The sequence below is a fragment of the Meleagris gallopavo genome, chromosome 3 (genome assembly GCF_905368555.1).
Source record: "Meleagris gallopavo chromosome 3, MGAL_WU_HG_1.1, whole genome shotgun sequence".
NCBI lineage: Eukaryota > Metazoa > Chordata > Aves > Galliformes > Phasianidae > Meleagris > Meleagris gallopavo.
In genome coordinates, this window is record NC_139406.1 from 3,073,331 (window position 1) to 3,096,289 (window position 22,959).

The 22,959-nt window shown below is 39.2% G+C and overlaps 2 protein-coding genes and 1 long non-coding RNA gene across 6 annotated transcripts in view; 2 read left to right on the forward strand and 1 right to left on the reverse strand.

The window, feature by feature from the left end:
- The window catches only part of TGFBR1 (transforming growth factor beta receptor 1), a 34,832-nt gene extending 21,513 nt beyond the window's left edge, over window positions 1-13,319 (forward strand). For both annotated transcript variants that reach the window (XM_085220060.1, XM_010708303.2), the window contains exons 6-9: window positions 1,430-1,586; window positions 6,493-6,617; window positions 7,255-7,385; window positions 10,029-13,319. In XM_085220060.1, the coding sequence (XP_085076186.1) occupies window positions 1,430-1,586; window positions 6,493-6,617; window positions 7,255-7,385; window positions 10,029-10,154 (539 nt within the window). In that variant the 3' untranslated portion in view covers window positions 10,155-13,319. The remainder of the gene's footprint in view (window positions 1-1,429; window positions 1,587-6,492; window positions 6,618-7,254; window positions 7,386-10,028) is intronic.
- A 1,969-nt stretch (window positions 13,320-15,288) lies between these two features.
- Window positions 15,289-21,898, reverse strand: LOC146544570 (uncharacterized). Its single transcript, XR_014882241.1, has 2 exons — window positions 21,757-21,898; window positions 15,289-15,665 (listed from the first exon to the last, which is right to left on the reverse strand). It is a non-coding gene; the product is annotated as an uncharacterized LOC146544570 (long non-coding RNA).
- A 60-nt stretch (window positions 21,899-21,958) lies between these two features.
- The window catches only part of RECK (reversion inducing cysteine rich protein with kazal motifs), a 63,279-nt gene continuing 62,278 nt past the window's right edge, over window positions 21,959-22,959 (forward strand). For 2 of the 3 annotated variants that reach the window (XM_085220058.1, XM_085220059.1), the window contains exon 1: window positions 21,959-22,256. In XM_085220058.1, coding sequence (XP_085076184.1) covers window positions 22,097-22,256 — 160 coding nt within the window. In that variant the 5' untranslated portion in view covers window positions 21,959-22,096. The remainder of the gene's footprint in view (window positions 22,257-22,959) is intronic. The other variant, XM_085220057.1, reaches the window with a different exon arrangement.

Genomic DNA, 22,959 nt, shown 5'->3' on the forward strand with positions numbered 1-22,959 from the left:
AGAAATGTTTGTTTAGGACCTGTAATAATTTCTGAACTAAAATAAGATCTTAATTTGATGTATACTGTGTTTCAGTATCTGTTTCTACTGAGAACAATATGAAATTGGAAGTTTTTCTTCCATTATCTAATAAAAAAAGGGGTGAAATTCTGAAAGTCTAATACTAGTATGCTTATCTCTTCTTCATTGATGACCACAGGCTATCTCTCAACTGTCACCCACCAGCTACATTTCTTTACGTGCTAAAATGTCGACTCTTGTATCACTACAGCAAAATCATTTTGTTTTCTTTCAAAAGCTTACAAAGAGAATACACTGTCAGAAACTTCCTTACTGTTAAGACGTATATAAAGTTTCTAGTTTTCACAGAATCACAGAATTGTAGGGGTTGGAAGGGACCTCCAGAGATCATCGAGTCCAACCCCCCTGCCAAAGCAGGTTCCCTACACCAGGTCGCACAGGTAGGCGTCCAGGCGGGTCTTGAATATCTCCAGAGAAGGAGACTCCACAACCTCCCTGGGCAGCCTGTTCCAGTGCTCCATCACCTCACCGTGAAGAAGTTCTTACGCACATTCGTGCAAAACTTCCTGTGCTGCAGCTGATGTCCGTTTCCCCTCGTCCTGTCTCCACGTACCACTGAAAAGAGACTGGCCTCACCGCTATGGCCGCCACACCTCAGATATTTATAAACCTGGATCAGGTCCCCTCTCAGTCTTCTTTTCTCAAGGCTAAACAAGCCCAGTTCACTTAGCCTTTCTTCATAGGGGAGATGCTCCAGGCCCTTCACCATCTTTGTGGCCCTCCGCTGGACTCTTTCCAAGAGATCCCTGTCTTTGTACTGGGGAGCCCAGAACTGGACACAGTACTCCAGATGAGGCCTTACCAGGGCAGAGTAGAGGGGGAGGATCACCTCTCTCGACCTGCTGGACACGCTCTTCTTAATGCAGTTTTACTTAATTAGTTTTACTAATGCACTTTGTGATTTTCTAACTGCTGATCTTTTGAGGCATTCTGGAGGCTTGGGTCTTTTTTAACCTTCCCTTCTGTGATATATCCAGTTCTTATGATTATGTAATTATCTTTCATACAGTATACGTATGCAGTACCCACTTTTGATTTGTGGCAGCATTAAGGATCTGTTTCAAGAGATAAAAGTCTTTTGACAGCAAGTAGTACTTACGCACTGTACATATGTACATAGGATGAGGGAGGGAAGCAGCACAGACTAGGATAATACAATAAGCATTTAGTGCACTTTTCTGGTCAGCTAGCTAGTCCACAAAGAATGATTTCAGGGATTATCTTGAGGATGATCTCAAAGTAGCAGATCTGGAAAGAATTCCATAATTTGAAACAAAAAATCTGCACCAGGTTTAGAATGTTAGCAATTGTCTTTTACATGTGTGTTATTTTTGTTTTTTCTTTACAGGCAAACCAGCGATTGCCCACAGAGATTTGAAATCAAAAAACATATTGGTAAAAAAGAATGGAACATGCTGCATTGCAGATCTGGGGTTGGCAGTTCGGCATGATTCAGCTACAGACACAATTGACATTGCCCCCAACCACAGAGTGGGAACAAAAAGGTAAAAATTATTAGTGTGACGTATCAGATGTCTTCTTAATAAAAAGCTTTGCTTTTTCTTCTGTTTAGATTTTTTTTTTTAAGCTACAAACTTAAATAAAAAATATAAACAGTACCAAGTAGAGTTCTGTTGCAGGCTGTTCAGCTGGTGATTTAGACTGTATTTAAAGCACACACTGGTTATTGGCTTCTACTGCTAGCATATATATAAAATGCTTGAAAATGTGCAAAATGTAGCAGGACACAAGTATATATTAAACAATTAGAAGACCTCAGAAATAGCAATTGCAGAGATTTCACTTGGTCTGTCTTTGTATTTTATGCCTTATTGTCATCTGGTTGCATGTAAGTTGGGATGTTGATAGTGAAAGTAAAGTGTGTGCTTTTTTTTGTTTGTCAATTTTCCTTGGTTTTTGGGGGGCAGTTTTATTTATTTCAAATGTGAAGCCCACATGGTAGAACAAAGTGCACAGTCTTGAATATAGACTTTCATGGAGTTATATTTTTGAGAGGAAAAAATCTTAAAGCAGTCATCTTTGTCGTCTGTTGCATAAGCAGAATTATCAGTGGATGGATCAATATGCTCTTTTTTAAAAAAAAAAGTCTACCTCTGAGTTCGGAAATGTAGATTTTTCTCATTCTCAAAGTAACTTGAGATGTATAATTGCACTTGCATACAATTAAGTGCTTCAGTGTTAGAATCAGTGATGCTGCTTGTACCAAAATCTGTCACTGAGAAATATATGGAAACCCTGTCATCTAGGACTGTGCAGTATTAAATTCAGCCATATACTCTAGCTGCCTTAGAGAATATTCTGTACTGATGTTGCCTGATCTGATTGTTAAATCAAAAGTGATTTTTTTCTCTTCACTTTAGTGGGTGACGCAATGCATGCTTGTGTGAACAAAGCTTTTAGAACTTTAAATGCAAGTTGTTTTACTGACAATTACATTGCTGAGATTACTTCATTCTAAAGCTCTGCTATTCTTGCTCCCAAAATTTACCAAGTTAAAAACGCTACACAAGTGCTCCGATGATTTACTTTCTGGATTTCTGCTAGATTACAAAATACTGGAAATTACTCCTCCTCAAAATCCTCACTAATCATTGCCTCATGCTTCTTCACAAGATTGAAGATGTAGCAGCTCTCTTTCTGCAATGGGCAGCATCAGGACCAAGTCCACTGCCCACTTAAGACTTTAGTCACTTCTTTGACAATTGTTCATTCTCATAGAAAGGCTTGGTCCCTTCTTCCTCCCTTTTGTGTATTCTTAGGTAATCAACTCTGCTTCTTCACTTATTTTTTCCATAGTAAAGCTCAGCATGCACCTATTCAATAACAACTTCAGTTGCTGAATAGCAGTATCTCTTCTGGTATCTCTTCTTTGCATGGAAGCTCTGTATGCAAATTTAGAGAGACTTGACTAAGTTAATTTTTTTGCAGTGAGTATCTATAATAAAACTTATGGTCTAGAGAGCAAGCCAAGCTTTCTCTTAAAAGTTTCATGAGTGAGGATATCCTTGCTCTTCTGTTCTTCCTTGAGGGTATGAATTCAACCACAGGCCTCTGAGTTTTTTCTCTAAAAATTCTTGTCCCTAGGATGACTTACAGAAACGGGACAGCCTCCATTAGTGCTTGTTTAAGAGATTATGCCTGACAGACCAGCATCATGGTTGGGGTATTTTGGTTTGTGCTTTTTTTCCCCCATCCTTCAAACTTGAATATTCTTGTCCCCAGTGTCCCTATATGATCTTGAGATAGATTAAATATTCTTTCCTCTAGACCAGAAGCTGAGCATTATACTGTTAAGAACATGAAGTAACATAAGATTATAATCCAGTATGTGTGCACAGTCCTTGTTGAAATCAGGAAAATGCTCACTATAATCTTGCATTTTTCTTGATTTAAGTTTTCAGTGTAGATGGCCTAGAATCATTTGAGACTTGTAAAAGACTGACATACAAGTTTATAACTACATTTCACTTGGTAAATGCAGTCAAGGTAAGCCTCACATTCCTCAAGACAGTTGTTCTCTGCTTATGCTGTTATCATGTGAGGAATTTATATGCCTATACTTTGCTCAGGAGAACTTTATCTTCAACAACCCTTATTGGACTATGCATATTTTTTGCATTCTTGTTGATATGTCACTTCCAGTCTTGTATTCACATGCTATATCTGGTGCTAAGAAAATGGGAGTCCTAGTATATTTAAGTCTCTGCTGTACTATTGCTGATAGGATGTAGTTGTGTACAAGCTTCTGTGACTGCTCCAGAAGTAGAATTATTGGCTGACATTGCAGTAATTATACATGTTACTTATCTGAGATCTCATGCATTTAATACTTAATCTATAGGGGCTGCTGCCTGCAGTCACTCTCTGGCACTGAGAGTCCTTACTCCGCTTCTCTGATCCCAGTCCTGCAGAAACTGGTTCCTGTCAGCTGGAACTGTGAGCCCTGTGACCCATGGTTCCATTCCAGCACCTGAAGCAGTGACCTTCATTTGCTTGAGTTGCTGGCACTGGCAGTGAGACCATTGACTTGCTCCAATTGCTGGCAACCCAGTCCCAGGGATGTCTTCACCCACTGTTTAACTGCAGTTTCTGGCCCAGAATTCACTCCTACTGTTTCTCCCACAAGAGCTGTCACTCCAGATGTATGCTCCAAAGACTTCAAGGATGTGTAGTTCCCTTTCCAGTTGCTGAAACATTGTTCCTGTCTAGCTGATGGCACTCCAGGCCCAGTGGCACCTTCATCCCTGGTCTGATTCCAGTTACTGGTTCTGAATTGCACCAATTTCCAGTTGTGGCCTGTAGACCTTAGGGCACATGTGCAGCGTGGGGTGGCAAATGAGATTATATAGAATGATAGTTTTAAAAAAAAGATTTAATAAGGTAGCAATGAGCAGACAGACACAGGCCTTGATCAGAAAAGCAGACGGTCTGGCAACTGTTTACATGCACCTGGCTCCTTTGTCAGGTCATTTTATGTATTCCCTGAGTTTTGCTCCTTTTGGGTTCCCTTCTCCTAAATATTGCTTGTTAAGTTTCACATTGTCCCACAGTACTGTGTGAACATCCACAGTCCTTATATTTCTCTTGTTTTCATGCTTATTAGCAATTAAAAAAATCCAGGCTGGCCTTCTCCTAAGCTATGCCTGGAGTTTCTTAGTGGCCCATCAGTCAGTGAACTGGAGGCTTTTGGTCATCATTACTGTCTCTGTTGCATCTACCAGGTTTACGGCACTTTTTGTTTATCTTTTCACGTTTTACTTATTCCCTCTTTTTCTTTGCTTATTGCTTTCTGTTTATCTACTTTACAATGAAAGGTCTTTGGTTAGATAACCTTAGTGAAGCAGGTGCTCTTCCATGTAACCTTCAATGAATATATGGATGTTATAACTAAAAAATATACAGGAAAGTTAGGCTAAACAAGTTATCACACCAGAGAATGGATGGAAAGCTTACCTTTCTCCTGGGCTTGCTGAGAAGATTCCAGGAGGAGCAATCTCCAAAAAAGATCCTTCCCTTCTTGTACTCAGCTCTTAAATGGGATCTAGGAGAGGTGCAGCCAGGCTCCACCCCTTCCAGTAGCACAGGAGAATTGTCTTCACCTGTGCTCCCAGGGCTGACTCATTGCTTGCCGCAGGTGGTCAATCAGAGGTTCAGGCCATCATTCAGAAGTTCCCATACACCTTACAACCTTTTAGTATTATCTCCTGCAAGCCTTTTCCCCTGTGCCTCAGCAGCATTCTCAGAAAATCCTACTTTTGCTGATGTACTCTCTTCTGCATAAAGAACAACCAGCATTCCTGTAAACTGCTGCCCGTGTATTTTTATGTGGGAATTCTTTTTGACTCCATCTTTTGCTCAGACTTAAGACTTTTCAGCCTTGTAGCCCTGCTGAGAAGGACCTAGGGGTTTTGGTGGATGAAAAACTGAACATGAGCCAGCAGCATGTACTTGCAGTCCAGAAGACCAGTGGTGGTCTAGATTCCACCAGGTGGCAAGCAGGGCAACGGAGGTGATTGTCCCTATCTATTCTGCCCTCACAAGGCCCCAGTTGGAGTACTGCATCCAAATCTGGGGCCCACAACGGAGGAAAGTTGTGGAGCTTATGGAGAGGGTGCAGAGAAGGGCCATGAAGATGATCAGATGGCTGGATAGGCTGAAGGAACTGGGCTTGTTCAGCCTGGAAAAGGGAAGGCTGCAGGGAGACCTCATTACAGCCTTCCAATATTTATAAACATGAGGGAATTCACACAGGTAAATAGGGGTAGGGAGGAATAGTTTAAAACTAAGGGAAACAAGTTTTAAATCAGATGTCAGGGGAAAGTTATTTTCTGAGAAAGTGGTGAGGTGCTGGAACGGACTGCCCAGAGAAGTTGTGGATGGCCCATCCCTGGAGGTGCTGAATGGGCCAGGCTGAATGGGGCCCTGGGTAATCTGATCTAATACTTGATCTAGCAGCTTGTTTCCTTGTCTGTGGCGGGGCGTTGACACTTGATGGTTCTTGAGATCCCTTCCAACCCAAACTGTTCCGTGATTCAGGCTCTCTACTCTCCATTCGCTTGCTCTTCAAATTGGCACTCAGTTATCTTTACTATATTCTAAATTGTGAAGTATATATTCTGTTAGTAATCAAATTAAATATCCCTCATAAATTCTATTTAAGAACTACATTAAATCTTACAGCTGTTTATTTGAATGCTTTGGTTTTTTTTGGTTTTTTTTTGTAAACGTATATGCCAAAAGCAGGGAAACTTTGAACATCTTAATGTAAAGTGCATTATTTCTGTCTCTCTCCTTTTCCACATAAATGTTTGAGCTGAACAGAAACACTGAATTTCTTCTACAGGAGATATGTATGAAATCAAATGTTTTCTGTTATTTTATTGCAAATAGGTACATGGCACCTGAAGTTTTAGATGATTCCATAAATATGAAACATTTTGAGTCATTCAAACGAGCAGACATCTATGCAATGGGATTAGTATTTTGGGAAATTGCTCGTCGATGTTCAATCGGTGGTATGTAGCAATCTTTACTTACAATTCTGTCAAATTTTGTAATTTACAGATCCTTGTGAGCAGAAGCTTAAGAAATTTTCTCTAAAAACATTGCAGTATGTTTCGGACTCTGTAATTGCTAATCCTGTAAATGATGTCTGGTTGGTTCCACCTCTGTGTAAAATAATGAACCATACCAGTTGAAGAATATGGGAAATAGTCCTGCCTGTATTTTTTTTTTTTCTCTCTAAAACTTTTGACATAAAGAGAATAAAAGACTAGAGTTAAATACCCTTGAGATCAAGGGGCAAAATACCACAGTTAAAACCTAGACATAATGTATTCAGGTAAAGTGTGCAGTTTATTCAAAATTGTATGCTTCCAAAAAGGATTTCATTAGAATAGCATATGAAATATTTGGCATAGCTTTCATCTTTTCCAAATACATACATTTAAAAATTTCTTCAAAGGTAATGTAAAGGTATGTTTAAGGATTTTTTTAAAAAAAAATTTTATTGTATATCACAGTGTCATTTTTTTTTTTAATAGAAATAAAAGTAGAAAAATAAAATGGCTCCAATAAGGACCGTAAGTAAAAAATAGAGTGCTTGTTTCAGTGTTAGGTAAAAATAAAAGATTTTTTTTCAACCAATTACAGGAATCCATGAAGATTACCAGTTGCCATATTATGACCTAGTTCCTTCAGATCCTTCTGTTGAAGAAATGAAAAAAGTTGTTTGTGAGCAGAAGTTGAGGCCCAATATCCCAAACAGATGGCAGAGCTGTGAGGTATTGGCTAACCTCTATAAAGCTGTTTTAATGAACACTGGAGCTTTTATTGATTTCAGCAGCTTAAAAGTTGTGCTTGTTGTGGAAGGGAGAAGGGTTGCCTGTGGGAAGACTTTCTTTCTAGTCATTGTGGCTTTATTGAATGCTCTTGAACTTTGGTTATGCCTAAATATTTAATGTAATGCTACAAAAGTGAATATCTTATGTTCTACGAAGGACTCTAGTATTCCTTTCTGTGAAGCTAACATAAGCTAGTATCAATTACGTTGTTTGGGAAGTGTCATTGTGAATAAATGGCTTAATGGGAGGCTGTACAGCATCTGACTAGGATATATTTAATCTTCCTAGAATCATAGAATTACATCTTATCCCTAGTTGGAAGGAATCTGTAAGGATCATTGAGTCCAATTCCTGGCCCCACACAGGACCATCCGAAAATCAGACAGTATGACTGAGAGCATTGTCCAGACACTTCTTGACTAGCAGGCTTGGTGCTATGACTGCATCCCTGGGGAGCCATTCCAGTACTCAACCACCCTTGTGGTGAAGAATTTTTTCCTGATACCCAGCATGAACCTGTTGCAGCTTCATGGTGTTTTCTCAGGTTTTGTTCAACAGAGAGATCAGCACCTGCCTCTCTGCTCTTCTCATGGAGAGGAGCTGTAGGCCACAATGAGGTCTCCTCTTCTCTGGACTGAACAAACCAAAGTACTTCAGATGTTCCTGATAGATCTCCCCTCTGGACCCTTCATTATATTCCTAGCCCTTCTTTGGACACTCTGATAGTTTTATGTCCTTTTTGTACTGTGGCACCAAAAACTGCATGCAGTACTGAAGATGAGGCTGCACCAGTGCATTGAGTGGGACAGTCATTTCCCTTGACCAGCTAGCAGTGCCATGGTTCGTGTACCCCGGGATACAGTTGGCCCTTCTAGCTGCCCGAGCACACTTAACTCAGCTGCGCCTCCACAGCTTGTAATTTGGTAGTGGACAAGAGGCTGGAAGGAAACACTGGACAAAAATACAAATTAATCAGTGTGATATACCAGAACACACAATGTCATGCTCAGCAGTTTAATTCTGGTTAGGCTGCTGTTGCTCGGTGACTGACCAGGTATTGCTCAGCTGATGGCGAGCAATGGCTTTTATATTTTTTTGTTTTTGTTGGATTTTTAACATTTATTTATTTATTTATTTTCCATTATTAAACTGTCTTTACCTCAGCTCGTGTTTTCCTGCTTTTGCCCTTCTGATTTTCTTTCTCCACTCCACTGTGAGTGAACAGGCAGCTCTGTGGATTAGCACACAGCTGAGGCAGTAAAAACATCTGATTTAATCAGGAAAAATGTACAGCTTCTCATTACATATGTGCCAGTTGGTTTATAACTAGGCTGGCTAATAAGTTTTTTGAAAAGCAGGCATAGTTTCAACTCAGCATTCTGCCAGGACAACAGTACTGCTCATCTTCAACAGTGCTGTCCTGCCTGATGTAAAGCCAGCCTGGAACTAAGTCAGGTGCCTTTTCCCTCTTGTTTGACAGAGGCGTATCTTCCAGAATTTAGACTGACCAAAATAGTAAATGTCTTTATGAATTTTAATTCAAAACTGTGATGGCCTTAATACTTTATCTCTCTCAGAGTTTGCACTGTTGGCAATTACTGAAATATAAATACAGTAAATAGGAAACTGAGAATCATATAAGCCAGAAGTATAAAACTGAGGTGTGCGTGTGCTCATGATGGTGCCTCTCTGCAGATGTGCTTGCCTGATTCTGGAATGAGTTTGTTACGCTGGTAGTTACTGCTTGCCAGGGCCAGAGCATAGGAGAATAGCTGCAGGAAGCTAAAAGGGGAGTAGGAGGTTGATGTGATGTGATGTCTGTTAGATGGAAGAGGTAACGTGGTTGTGGAATGTGTGAAGTTAATACACACGTGCAGCTTGGAGAGAAAGGCAGTACATACCTACTGGCTACAAAAGCTTTTTTTTCTTTTTTTTTTTTTTTAATGCTTCCATTCAAATCTTGCAAATCAACTAAGCAATTTCTTGTCATATAGCTCTGAGTGTAAAATCTGTATATCTATCACTTTATTTCATCAATTTTTGTTCTTTCCATTGTGAGTTGATAGTAGCATTTACAAATTTGAAAAAATAGGTTTTTGAGGGATAAAAAGGCTCCAAGTTTTCAGAATATTGTAAAGTTCAAATTCGAGGAAAGTACCTGATTAACAAAGTATGAATGGCTATATATTTAACTAACTCTTTGAAAAGCACTTAATGATTGAGAAAGTGTTTGGGTACATTCTCAGCTACACAGCACTTCCATGCTAATATTGAGTGCCTTCTGGTTTTTTACTATTGCTTTTTACTTGGATTTAAAACACAATTAGTGTGTTTTTTCTAATTCAAAAATTTAGTTTAGAAAATAGTTAGACAAGCTATTAAATTTTGTTTAAATATTTTTGCACGTGCTGAATAATACCAGTTCTCTTATTTACAGGAAAAAAGACAAGATTTGAGTTTTCTTATACAGCATGCCAGTGTAGTTCTAGTAATAGACTCCAGAAATATGTACTATAAGAGGCTAAGGCAGTACAGAGGTTACGTGGGAACAGAAATGCATGTAATAATTTGTTTCTTTTGCAGGCATTACGAGTAATGGCAAAAATCATGCGGGAATGCTGGTATGCCAACGGAGCTGCTAGGCTAACAGCTTTGCGTATTAAGAAAACACTATCACAGCTTAGTCAACAGGAGGGGATAAAGATGTAATCCTGGATTTGCTACCAAAAACAAACAAAAAAACTGTAAAAATCCATATCTGCACCAGAGTGGCGTGTTAAGAAGGTTAATTGTTCTACCTCACTGGGGGAACAGAAGGATATTGCTGCCTTTTAATACTTCATAGGAACGTCACTTATTAGGATTTCTGTGGATGTGCTGAGCAGTTGCTTTGGGTCCTTTCTGTGCACTATGAACCTTTTTCTGAGGTTACTTATAAAACATCGTGTAGACTAGTTTTACTTTTATTGACCTATGATTTTTTTTATTTGGAAAGTTCATAGCTGGTCTTAACTTCTAGTAAACTGTACTGAAAACAAGATCACTTTTAAAATGGAAATGGTTCACTGTATTGTTCTAGAGTGCATTGAAGGCTGCTTAAGCGACGTTATTCCTACCTGGTACATTGAGTATTCTGAACCACTGTTACAGTTCTTTGATTCAGATTTTGAATGTACTGTTGGAGTATGCTTTGCTGCCCGTTAAGGTTGTATGTCTTTTGAATGCTTACCTTTATTTGGAAATTGACCTCATTCAGTAGTGGGGAACATAAATTATGCAACTATCTACATGATTACTGTTTTTTTCCCATATTTTCAAAACACTACATTGCCTTTAAAATAGATTGTACTATATCAGTAAGTGCTGCTTTTGAGTCTTTTCATGCATACCAGCAAGTGTACAAAGCCCATGGTACTTTTGATTTCCAAGAATGAACTGTTCCTTTCCCTAGGTAAGATTTAATTCACGCTCATTTCAGCAAGTGAGTGTGTAATTTGTGGAATACCTTGAATTTTAACCAAAATCTAACTCTAACATTGTATGAGTCTCAAAGCGTGTAAACTGGTTAATTGATTGTCACACTTTGTAATTGCCATTCATGAGTCATAATTTAAGATTTATTTTATGTGGTAATTCTGAAATATTGAAGCACCCACCTACTTCAGAAAAATAGCAAGAAAATTAAGATGATCTTAAGGAAGATTTTCCCCCTTCAAATTAAATAATAGAAGCATATATTCTGTGCAGTTCTGTGGAGTCTTTAGGCTTAAAAGCTAATATTTGCAATTAAATGAGCATGAAGTGTACTTGTAACTAGGGAGACTTATTTAGGCTTTTGTACAAGAAAGCTAGAAGCTGCCTGTAAATCTTATGTGCATATTTTTTGTGTGCCACAAAGAAAGTGATGTGCTATAGAAACCAGTGAGCTGAAGGTCTTTAGATGCAAATGCCAGAAGACTCCATCAATGTTCTTCAGACAAACAAAGCTTATGATGGCTTGTGTTGTCGTAAGAATACAGAAAAGCATGCCTGGCTTTAGTCAGACTTTGCCTGAAATTGTAGGGACATCACAACATCTTCAGAAACTTATTTAGAAATTGAATTCCTTCCTGCCCAACTTCCGAATGAGGGTAGGGAAACTTTTTAAAATATGTTTTAAGATATGTTTTAATTGCAGTGGTAGGAAGAGTGTGGTTGATCTTTGGCTTCCTTAGTGCCTGGTAATTAGTATATAAACTAACAATTAACCTTTTACTCTCCAGGAGTATTCTTGGCGAGCAACACGCAGCAACCTTAATTCTGCTTTCTTTTTGTTTTTCAGCATATAGCTCCTCGAAGGTTTTTCACAGAGCTAGTAGTGATGGCAAAGTGATTTGCTAATAGTAGCATAGCTGAGATTGTGCCCCTTCGTCTGTGATGCACAATTAGTAACAGCAGTAAGATGGGCAGACCCTAGTGAAAAGGCCATGTAGATGGCAAAAGTCTTGGCCAAGGCATAGCGTTAGGTAAGTCTTGAGCAGTTCCAAATTCTTAATGCTTGCTTGGAGATGGGTTTAAATGATGCGGGAATTACAGACTGGCAGAGCTTGAGCTGCATGTAATGGAATTCTTTCTTCAGCCACCATTGTGGATGAGTTTAGAGAACAGAACATAATGAAAGAGAAGTTCTTAGTAGAAAACAGTTGGGTTGCAATGTTCATACAACTGTCACACCTGTGTGTTGTGTTTCTTTTTGGCACGCTGCTTTCAGGACGCTATCAGTCAAAGTTAAATCAAAATGACTTCACATAGGGATTGTAAACTACTTTTATGCAAATGACCAGTTTTCCAAATATGACCATTTAAACAAAATGACCAAATGTAACTAAACTCTTCATTCTACTTAATTGACATGCCCCTTTAATGCATCCTATAGATGCAGAAAAATACTTACGGAAAACAAGTCAGCATCAGAGGAAGACTTATTATTTACTCCATACTAATTTTAAAGACTTACTATTTAAATAATGCTAAATTTTGACATTTGTCATAGCTTTACCTGATTCCTTATCATAGATACAAATGGTATTGTTCATAATTTAGAAACATCATGCCATGGGAAGGACAGTCAATACTGTGTGACATTACAAATATTATTTTAGAACAACTGTGTTGTTCATATTGGAATGCAGTACAGGAAAATTCTGAATGGATATGTATGTATCCTCAGTTTGGATATCACAACTTCATGCTGTGTTCTTTTACATTATAAAAACTGAACACCTTTTACAAAGGCTGTGTCTGTATATATTACGTAACTTTAAATGTTACCTGTGCAAGATCATATCTTATATGTATGGACACAGGTACATAAGTATTTTTTAAATTAAGATTTTATTATCACCGGATCTGCTCTTGGAAATCCAGGGGGACCAAAATATTTTAGCATTCAAAATACTAATTTTATATCATTTCAAGTATATACCAAAACAGTTTGAATACTGATGCAAATGTTTATTGTAAATATATGTACCTTATATGTTCACCTAAGGTTTATGGATTCAATCAATTTGATATTTTAGTAGCATTGGAAGCCTCGGCAATCAGTTGGATGCATACTGACATGTAGAATAAAGAGTGGGGAAAATTTTCTGATGCTGAAAAGCCCAAAATAATGATTTTGGAATGCTGGAGTTCTTCAGGGACCTTCTAATGTTGAAAGCTGGAATTCTGAGATGTTTATCAAGCTGATTTTCCAGGCATGATGATCTACTGTCACCCTCCTGTGGTCTCACTTGTAATCCTGAGAAAGACTTTGTATATAAAAGCATTGACTGTATGGGAACATGAAGGTGTCAAACAAATAAGAGGCTATATTATATTTTCAGTAATGGTTCTGCGCGTGATTGTCATGAATTCCAGCTTTTAGTTAGTTCCTTGTTTATATTGTTCCATTGAAACGATTGTATGGTGTTAATCATTTTATGTTAAAAAAAAAAAAAAAAATCACTATCAGTTGCTTTAAACTCTAATTACCTCTTAAAAGGCCAAGGTACATTTACCTCGTGTATATAATGCTTAATATTTTCAGAACATTTTCCAGGTTTGCAGTTACATGTTTTTAGAATATGGCTAACCCTAAATTTTTAGCTTCAGTGGTACTAAATGTATTTTCCCATGCCCCAAAACACTTTCATATTCCATATTTTATTGTATTAGCAAGTCTGCTGCTTTGAGTGTAGCACCTACCCCTTTATGTAGCTGTGTGGATGGACACTGCCTTGTAAATCTTACTTCTTGGATGATAAATTTGATGATTCTGTACAGATGACTGTCACTTTTTTAAACCTTAGAAAATTGTGCATTTCCCCTTACATTTCTGAAAATGCATTGTATTTTTAGAGTATACATTTCAGTGGATTGTAAATAGGATGGCAGTAGAAGAGTGGATGCATATATTAGGTGCTAACACTACAACAGAGAGATTAAAGGAGTGAAAATGAGTATATATATATATTTTATTATTATTTTTTCCCCTCAAAATGTTTTAATTGTCTTTCAGGGGAAGACATTACAGGTATGTTCTGAACTGGCAAAGTGTGGATTTACATGAGGTACCTGTGAATTCCTTTTCTCTGAAGGAATTTTTGCTGCCATGAAAATGATGAGAAGGGGTTTGCTAATGCTGAAGCAATCCATCCCATGTATGCCATACAGATGATGATAATGTGTCCAGTCTTGCTTGTATCCTATAATACGTTTTGGATAAATGTAGTGTTGGTGTCTCTGATCTCTTAGCTAAAACAACATGACTGGCTATAAATTGTGCTTCTTTTTTATGTTTACATAGAAATAAGCTAGCACTTAAATGTATGTTTAAGAGAATTTGAGACTTGAGCAGCTAACCTCAGTGCATTGCAGAATAGCCAGTAAAGTCAATGTGTGTTGAATTTAACTGATACAACAAAAATTAAGATATCTTGCTCTTCTACAATGCTATGTGCACCTATTATTATCTATTACCTATTGTCTATTATTAGAACTGTTCAGTTGGAAAAGGACCTACAAAGGCCATGCAGTCCACCTGCCTGACCTCTTTAGGGCCATTATTCTCATAGCTCTTGAACATGGACAGGCGTGGGGCATCGACCACCTTGCTGGTAAACCTGTTCCAGTGTTTGACCATGCTTACAGAAAGTAAACACTTCCTAATTCCCAGTCCTCTCCTTCCACAGCTTTGGGCTGTCCCCTTGCACTATGAACACTGGTATCATTGCCTCATTTGACTAGCTGACTATGTTGAATTTAATGCACCCCAAACTGTGGTTTGCCCTCTTGGCTGCCAGGGCATCAGCACAGCTTCCAGTAAAATCTCTCCAAAATAGGAATCCTTAAGGTGTCCAGAGAAAGTCAAAAGCCACATCAAAATGTGTTCTTTAAAAACTGTCACATATTTGGCTGAAAACATGCCTTTATGCTGTAAGCTGCCAAAGGAAGGCCTAGCACTATGAACTACTAAAATGCAGTAAAATTCAAGGTCCCACTCATAAATCTGCTGGCAGAGGAAATATATGGCTTCTAAATAGTATAATGGTGTTACCATCTACCAAGCTTAATTTTATTAAATATGGACTTCTGAATCTTATCCTGAAAGCATGAAACACAAGTTAAAATCATGTCATAAAAATACACTTGATAGCAAGCAGTTGTTCTTCTGGCAGGTGATTTTTAATCTTGAGTGAAATATGGACTTGTATGATCATTTATATATATAAATTTTTTATTATTATTATTATTATTTTTGCTGCAAGGACTTGTTAAAATGTACATGGTCTTTCTAGGTCTCTCTTTGGTTTATGTGTAGTTTCAAAAAAAAAAAAAAAAAAAAAACACACCTGTAAGCTGATAATCTATGATCAGGAAACATTTGTGAGGCTGTTTTAAGATAATTTAAGAGGAGCTGCTGAATGCACGAGTTCTGCATTCTATCTTTCGCAAGTCATTCAGCAGAGCTGGGGTTTGCTATCAAAGTTCAAGATGGAAAAAATGTCTTGGGAAAACTTGAGGGCATTTTCTGCTTTAGAAATCAAAACCTCCTACTAATGTGATGAGGTAGGATGATGAAAGTGTGTGCCACTGTTTCTTATGCTGTTCTATTACAGATCTATTCACTGAGAGGTCCCCAAAATGTCCAGTTCCAGTCATGCTGCAGATCAGATGTCTCTTCCTCTTTTTTTGTCACTGTCATAAAAAAAGAAAGAATCATAGATAAGTTCCATACATACAAATGACTCAAATTAATTGAGCCCGGCAAAGGAAGTATTCTTGCTTAAGGTAGGCTGACAACAAGTTGTTAATCACTGTGGGTCGTGAGTGTAAAGATCTAACTAAAAAAAAAAAAAACCAACACACAATAAAGGCCTATTTACAAGACTTAACGCTATCTCTAAAGAAGAGCACCACCATGTTTGAAATAATTTAGCACAAAACACTGTACAAACCTAATGTTTGCTGTTGTTGTTGTGATTTCTCAGAATTCTCTGGAAGATTGAGTAAACTCGTCTCCCTTCAAAGTTTTGTATGTGGTCTTAGAATAGTGGAAAAAAAATCCCCTAAGTAGCAAAACACGTAGAACCCAAGGTAAATGTATACTTTCTGTTTGAAGGTGATGACTTCCAAAATTTGTAATGACCAAGCCAAGTCAAGGACAATTTTTCCTTGACAAAAAATAACAACAACAACAACAAAAACACCTCTGCCCTGTTTTATTATTTTCTATGCATTGGAATGCAGCATGTGACCAGCCAAAATGTTGATGGGTAGTAACTGGATCACTGCTTGCTAATGTAGTTATGTATTATTTAAAGTGGTATTAGTTAACCAAATACTTACTGGTCTAGACCACTGGAAAATAAATAGTCACCTGAAAGTTTAGAGAGGTGCACACTAATCTTGGAAGGTTTTGGAGTACTAAGAGGATTAGGCGGAAAAGAGCAAACCTAGGGCCAGCAAAATGGGGAAACGAAGCACTGGAGGTGAAAGGACAAAGAAGGATGTGTATGGAGTTCATTGTAAGCTCAGAAATTAAAAAATATACTGGAATGAGAGCAGCGGGGAAAAGAAATGATCTAATGTTTGTTGAGGAGGAGAAAAATGATAAAACTATTTTTATTCTAGCTTGCCCAGTAGATCTGAGCTTCTTTAGTTGAAGTTTTAACCTACTTGTTTCTGAGGACACTGTTGGCTTTTAATGACTCTGATGGTTTGTTGCTGCTTGAGAAAGGATGCAGGCAGTTCCCACTCAAAGCACTAATTCAGTGAAGAACGGTAGGAAAGATGTCCGTCTTCAGTAATTTGTTCAGTTTAGGATAGTAAGGGCTATGAGGCCAAAGGCTTAGTAAAAGCTGCCTGTTAGGTGTGTGTTTACTCACATTTCCTAGGCACTTGTTACAGAGCCTGAGCAACTATTTTGAAAACTAAATGATGACATCAGAAAGAGATGTCTTACATTTGTACTGATGTTGTTCAAATGCCTAAGAAACTTGCTTAAAGAAGGCAAATACCATGAATTTCACAAAACGCTGTCATGTGAAAAATCTACGCTCATGAAAGAGCACAAGAGCTGAGAGCTGTGGACGTACAACGTAAACAAGTGTTATGCTTGTTTTGGAAGGGGAAAAAGTTTGATGTCTGTAATTTCTCTGATGTATAAATATGAATATTGAAAAGAAAATCGTACAGTCATAACCATCTTTATGGAGTTGCTATAAGCAAATGTTACCCTCTAGGTTGTAGTCCACTATTTCATGTTTAAATTGCTAAATAATTTTGCTAGTTGTAGAAACTGATCATAAAAACTAGCTTTGCAAATTTTGATGCTAATCAGGAACATCTGCTTGATTTCATATGATTTCATGAAAGATATGTTCACATGTCCTGCCAGGCGTCAGCTTGGAATGCAAGGTAGCCAGCACACTTTATGTATAGCAGGCTGTACATACCTGTCGCGAATGGAGACAAGAGCACTGCCCACTTCACTCATAGGAGGAAGGTGAAGGGATATTTACTGATATAAAACATATATATGGTATTTTGAACAACGATTACAGCAAGTTAAGATTCAAAATATCCTTGACTGTTTGCTAAACAGAGGTCAATGGGTGCATAATGAATCTAAGATCAAATCCTAGCGAAGCTAGTACAGGTTTAAAAAAAACCTATATCTGGGGGTCCTGTGGACAGCAGGATGACCACAAGCCAGCACTGTGCCCTTGTGGCCAAGAAGGCCACTGGCACCCTGGGGTGTATTACAAGGAGTGTGGTATAGTAGGTCCAGAGAGGTTCTCCTCCCTCTCTACTCTGCCCTAGTGAGAACACATCTGGAGTATTGTGTCAATTCAAGGACAGGGAACTGCTTGAGAGAATCCAGCACAGAGCCACAAAGATGATTAAGGGCATGGAGCATCTCCCTTACGAGGAGAGGCTGAGGGAGCTGGCTCTCTTGTTTGGAGGAGACTGAGGGATGTCTTCATTAATGTTTATAAATATACAAAGGTGAGTGTCAGGAGGATGGAGCCAGGCTCTTCACAGTGACATCCAATGATGGGACAGGGAGCAATGGGTACAAGCTGGAACACAGGAGGTTCCACGTAAATATGAGGAAAAAACTTCACAATGAGGGTAACAGAACACTGGAACAGGTGGCCCAGGGAAACTGGGGAGTCTCCTTCTCTGGAGTCATTCTTGTGTGACCTAATCTAGGTGTCCCTGCTCCAGCAGGGGGTTGGACTAGACAATCTTTTGAGGAGTCTCCCTGGATGAATCCTGACATTCAGGAAGTATGAGCTACAAGTCCTAGCAGTGTACATGATTGTGAGCCTGACATGAAATACCTGGGCAGAAGTGACATTGACTTGACAAGTTTTCACAAAGAAAACTTAGTGAAACTTGAAGAATTAATGGAAGCTGATCCTCAAGCAAAGCTGTTCATGCCAGGCCTACTAAAAGCAAAGAGAGGGTATTTAAAGTCAGAGATGATCACAGAGAGAATAAGAATGTGGAAAAGCTGGCCATTGTTAGCTGTTGCTTATGCACAGTGTGATACAAGTTGATGGCTTTGTACCCGGACAATGAAATCAAGGATGAAAAATCAAGGCAGAAAGGAAGAAGCAAAACTGTATGTATAACAGTTCTCATGCCATCTGTGCATATGAAGAGGTGCTAGACAGGAATTTGCTGATGCATCCTATTTCAAAAGCAATGCTGAAGATAATGCAAGCATTGTCTGTACTACTATTTTTCTTTCATATAGAAAGTCAAAACTGAATTAATTTGTTTTCATGTGGCTTTTGGGGGAAAAAAAAAAAAAAAAAAGTGACCCTAAGACATGGATCATTGTAATCTGAGCAGCTAGAATGTCAGGGAGGGAGAAAACACAAATCTTCATTAAAGAAAAGAGTGAAATTACAATCACTCAAGGAAAACATACTTGGTAGGTAGGAATCACTCAAGGAAAACAATGATTCTTTTCATACATCAGCCATCTCTACTATAGAGAAAGGACATAAAGCAAACTGAAAAATACTGATGTAATGAAGTATGTTTTTATTGTGAATGTAGTGGACAAATTATTCCTGATTATTCCATGCTGCAAAAGGCATGTTTCTTATGGCTTAAGGAAGCCAGAAAAAGTAGTGTGCTTTGGCTTGCTAATCTGTGATGAGGCTGATTCTTTGCTTTCACAAAAAAGCAACTGACAGCTTTATCTTGTAGCAAGTTGTAACCTTTCTGTTGGCAAATGCAGTCCATGTTTTAGTCTCCCACTGCAAGCTCCAATTCACCCTTCAGTTACTCAGAAAATGATCATTATTAGTATATATCGTGCAATTACACAGCACATTTGTAGCAAAGTAGCATATCAGAAGATGCAGATGTGAAGACCATATCTGTATGTTGCACAGTGACTGGAGTTGGGAAAATTTGAGCATTGCTGTTTCCAGACTGCAGCAGTAACAGTGGTGTTCGTCACAGATGTCAGAGAGAGCATTATCACCAAGACAATTTTTTCTGTTGATCACCTTGTAAGCTTGGCTTAAAAGGTGCAAAACAGGAATCTCATAATGGTTTGAGCCATGACTGTTCAACCTTTTGGCTTGCCTGGGCTGCACTAACTGAAGAGGAATTGTTTTGGGCCAACATATAAAGTATATATTGTAGCTGACATATGAAGGCTGTTCTGGAAGTAATGCATCCTATTCTATTATGTTGGTCCACCATGTCAGAGGCAGATGTTGGCAGTAGAGGTGAATTTCCTGCAAATACTGTCACATTTTATTGCCTTACTGGAGGGCACCAGATGGGCAGTCTGACAAAATGGCATCTGACATGGAAGTCCGTATGAAGCAAAGGTGTGTCACTGAATTCCTCCTTAGGAATCACTTTACCTTCTAAGAGGATCCTGGTCAGATCAAGTATATTACAGTAAAAATGTGTGTTTTGACCAGTAATTCAAAAGGTGACTACCTAAAAATCTTCACTTAGTGCTGAAGAAGGCTTCAACATAAAATCTAAAGTTCAATCTTCTTAATTTTTCAGCATTTTTTTAAGCTAAGGAAGCTGGATTAAACACTACATGTAATAAAATACAATGAACTAACCAAGCTACTCCAGAAAACAAAGTAGGTGAATGACCAGGGTTTTTTGTTCTAAGAAACGAGGATATAGCATATAGAATAAAATATTTGTTTTCTCCTCACAGTTAAGAGGAACAATAAAAGAAAGATCCTGTTGCAGAAAGTTTTCTGTCTTATCACTAGACTTAGAAGATAACCTGTCAGTATACTGACAACAATCTGTTTTACACTAAGACATTTGATTAGTTCAAACCCCAAGATTCTACTTCTCATTGTTGAGCCCTGGGTAGGAATTGATTTGAAATGGATTCTGTTTTTATAAGATCTATTTGGATGGTTTAACTGGAAAACAGTAGCATGCAGATTAACATACAAATTCTAAGGGAAAATACTTGGTCTCTAGAACCAAGCAGGTTAAACCTGTTTTAAGAACTTGAGCTGTTATTACTGAAAATCAAATTTTAAAAGGTTTGTATAATTTCCAAGATGAGCTTGCTTCCTCAGAAGTGAAGGCATTACTTTCAGTGGTTTCGTTTATTTCTTCTGGACCTGCTAGAGTGTCTTGGTGTGAATACCCAGAACCAGTAAGTTACCAGAAGTACCAGCATCTTTCCTCTGCCTTTTTGTTTGTGGAATAGTTAATTATTATTTTGCATATTTTCAAAATAATTTTGCACTTAAAAGGCATTCAGGGAAAACAGTCTGTGCAGCAAACAGCATTCACCCACATGTTGAACTGAGACAAACCACTTAGCATAACTAGGGAAAAGCGTATGAAATTCATTCAGGCCTCCTTGTATTTCAATGAAACTGAAGCAGAGTAAAAATTCGGCTTTTTTGGCTGCTGAATCCGTGATCTGCCGATGCTGCTTTTGGATCTGCTGCTATCTAGTAGACCCCTGGTGAATTATAAGGACGTATATGAAAACTAGCAGAAGTTAACCTTGGGAAAAGCCCAGCTGTTCTACTTGTATGCAAGCACAGTTATATATTGGCAGCAAAAGAAAAAAAGAAAAAGAAAAAAAAGACAATTTTTTCTATAGTCAAATTATACTGGCTGCTTTTCAGTTTCATGAATTCACATTTAGAGCAACAACTTTAATTTGACTTCAAATTAAAATGTAACTAAATGTAGTGTTATTTCTTACAGCTTTGCTCCATAAAGACATAATATGATTTAATTACTGTATAGGTGATGGCCAGAATACAAAACTTACATTTCACTGCAGTGTTTTTCGGTTGCTTTCTTTTTTGGGACCTTTTATGAATTCAATATGGAGCTAAAGAGCACTCGGCTACTACAGGTTCTCGAGGCTGTAAAAACCACGGAGTCATGATTAGCTTGGTGGTTTTTCAGATTGTCTTTGGAGGGAGAAGTCGATTGGGATGACAGGCTGGGGAAAGGGTAAAAGCAGAACAAACAGCATCTTGCAAACTGTTTTTGAGACTCCTGTTTTGCTATTGCCCAAGTCTGACAGTGGCTATGGCACTTAGCCAAGAAGCCCGAACCATTGAAAGTCTGCCTACTCGACTTTGAAACAGTCAGAATTCTCTGAGACAAAGTAGTTAACAGTTACCAATTGAGCAGTAACTTAAATCTGCTTTGGGTAATTTCGATTTATTTTCTCATGAATTCTATATATATATGAAGCTTGATCTTCACAGAAAAAAAATAACATACAGCTGCAGTCTTTCCTTACTTATCTCCATGGGCTGAATCTCCATGGGTTATCTTCCATCCACCGCGGCCAGAGGCTGGAGCACAGGGAGGAATGCTCGTGAAGAACACAGCCTGAAGGACGGAAGAGCAAAAGCAGCAACAACCAGCAGGGCGCTTCAGGCTCTTTCCTAGAATTACAGTCCACAAGAGAGCTGCAGCCGGTCCTCCGGCTCCCGCTAGAGCCGAGCCCACGCTCCGCAGTAGTTCCAGCCCGCCAGGTCGCTTCACGACAGACTGCGCGAACCCCGGGCGCTCGTCGGAATGTCCGCGGCCGTCCAGGCGGCGAGGCGGGGCGGGGCCCGGAGGGGGAACTACAGCCAATGGGGACCGGCGGCGTCACAGCCTGCCCGTCGGCCCGTCCGGCCCTCTCTTTGCTGGCTGAGGGTTCGCGACCGGCCATGGCGGCGGCCGTAGCTGCGTGGCCTTGGGCTCTGTTGTGCCTGGCGGCGGCGCCGCCGCCGCTCTCCTCGGGAGCGGCCGGTGAGTAACGGGGCGCGGGGAGCGTGGCGGGAAGGCGGCTCGGCGGGACCCCGCTCTGCAACATGGCGCGGGGCGAGGCTGGGGGTGTCGGAGCCTCGGTGAGGGGCCGGGGCCGCTCGTTTGTTGTACTGAGGTCGTGCTGTCCGTTGCGGCTCTTCTTCGCGATGAAAGAAGGCGGCGCGGGTGTAGATGGTGGCAAAGAGCTTTTATTAAACGTGTCGCGCCGGCAGCAAGAGTGGGAAAGATGAAAAATGTAACACCTAAAGTAGAAAACCTCGATATCGGAGGCGTTTGAGGGCACGGCGTGGTTGAACCGCGTTTCTGATTTCCACTTTTAGGAAGGAAGTCCGCTTTTAGTGAAAAACCGGCGAATTGGAACGTGGCATAGTGTATTCCAGCTCTTTGATAAGGCTGATGGTGTGACTGAGATAGCAGACCTTAGCCGAAGGACAAAGTGCGAGGGCTTTGCCGTAGTTGGATGTAAGTTTTGAAGTGAAATTTGGAGCTTTTATTAAAACAAGAGGCGGCCGGGTGAGAAAGAGGCTGAAAGAGAAGTCACGGGGCGTTTCAAAAGAGAGGCAGTGCTCTGAAATCGTGTTTGTGATGAATACTGTGCATAACCCAGCTTTCTGACTTCAGCACTCTGTGCCTTTACATTGCTCCTCATTCATGATACCGTTACTTGATTAGAATTTTTTTTTTT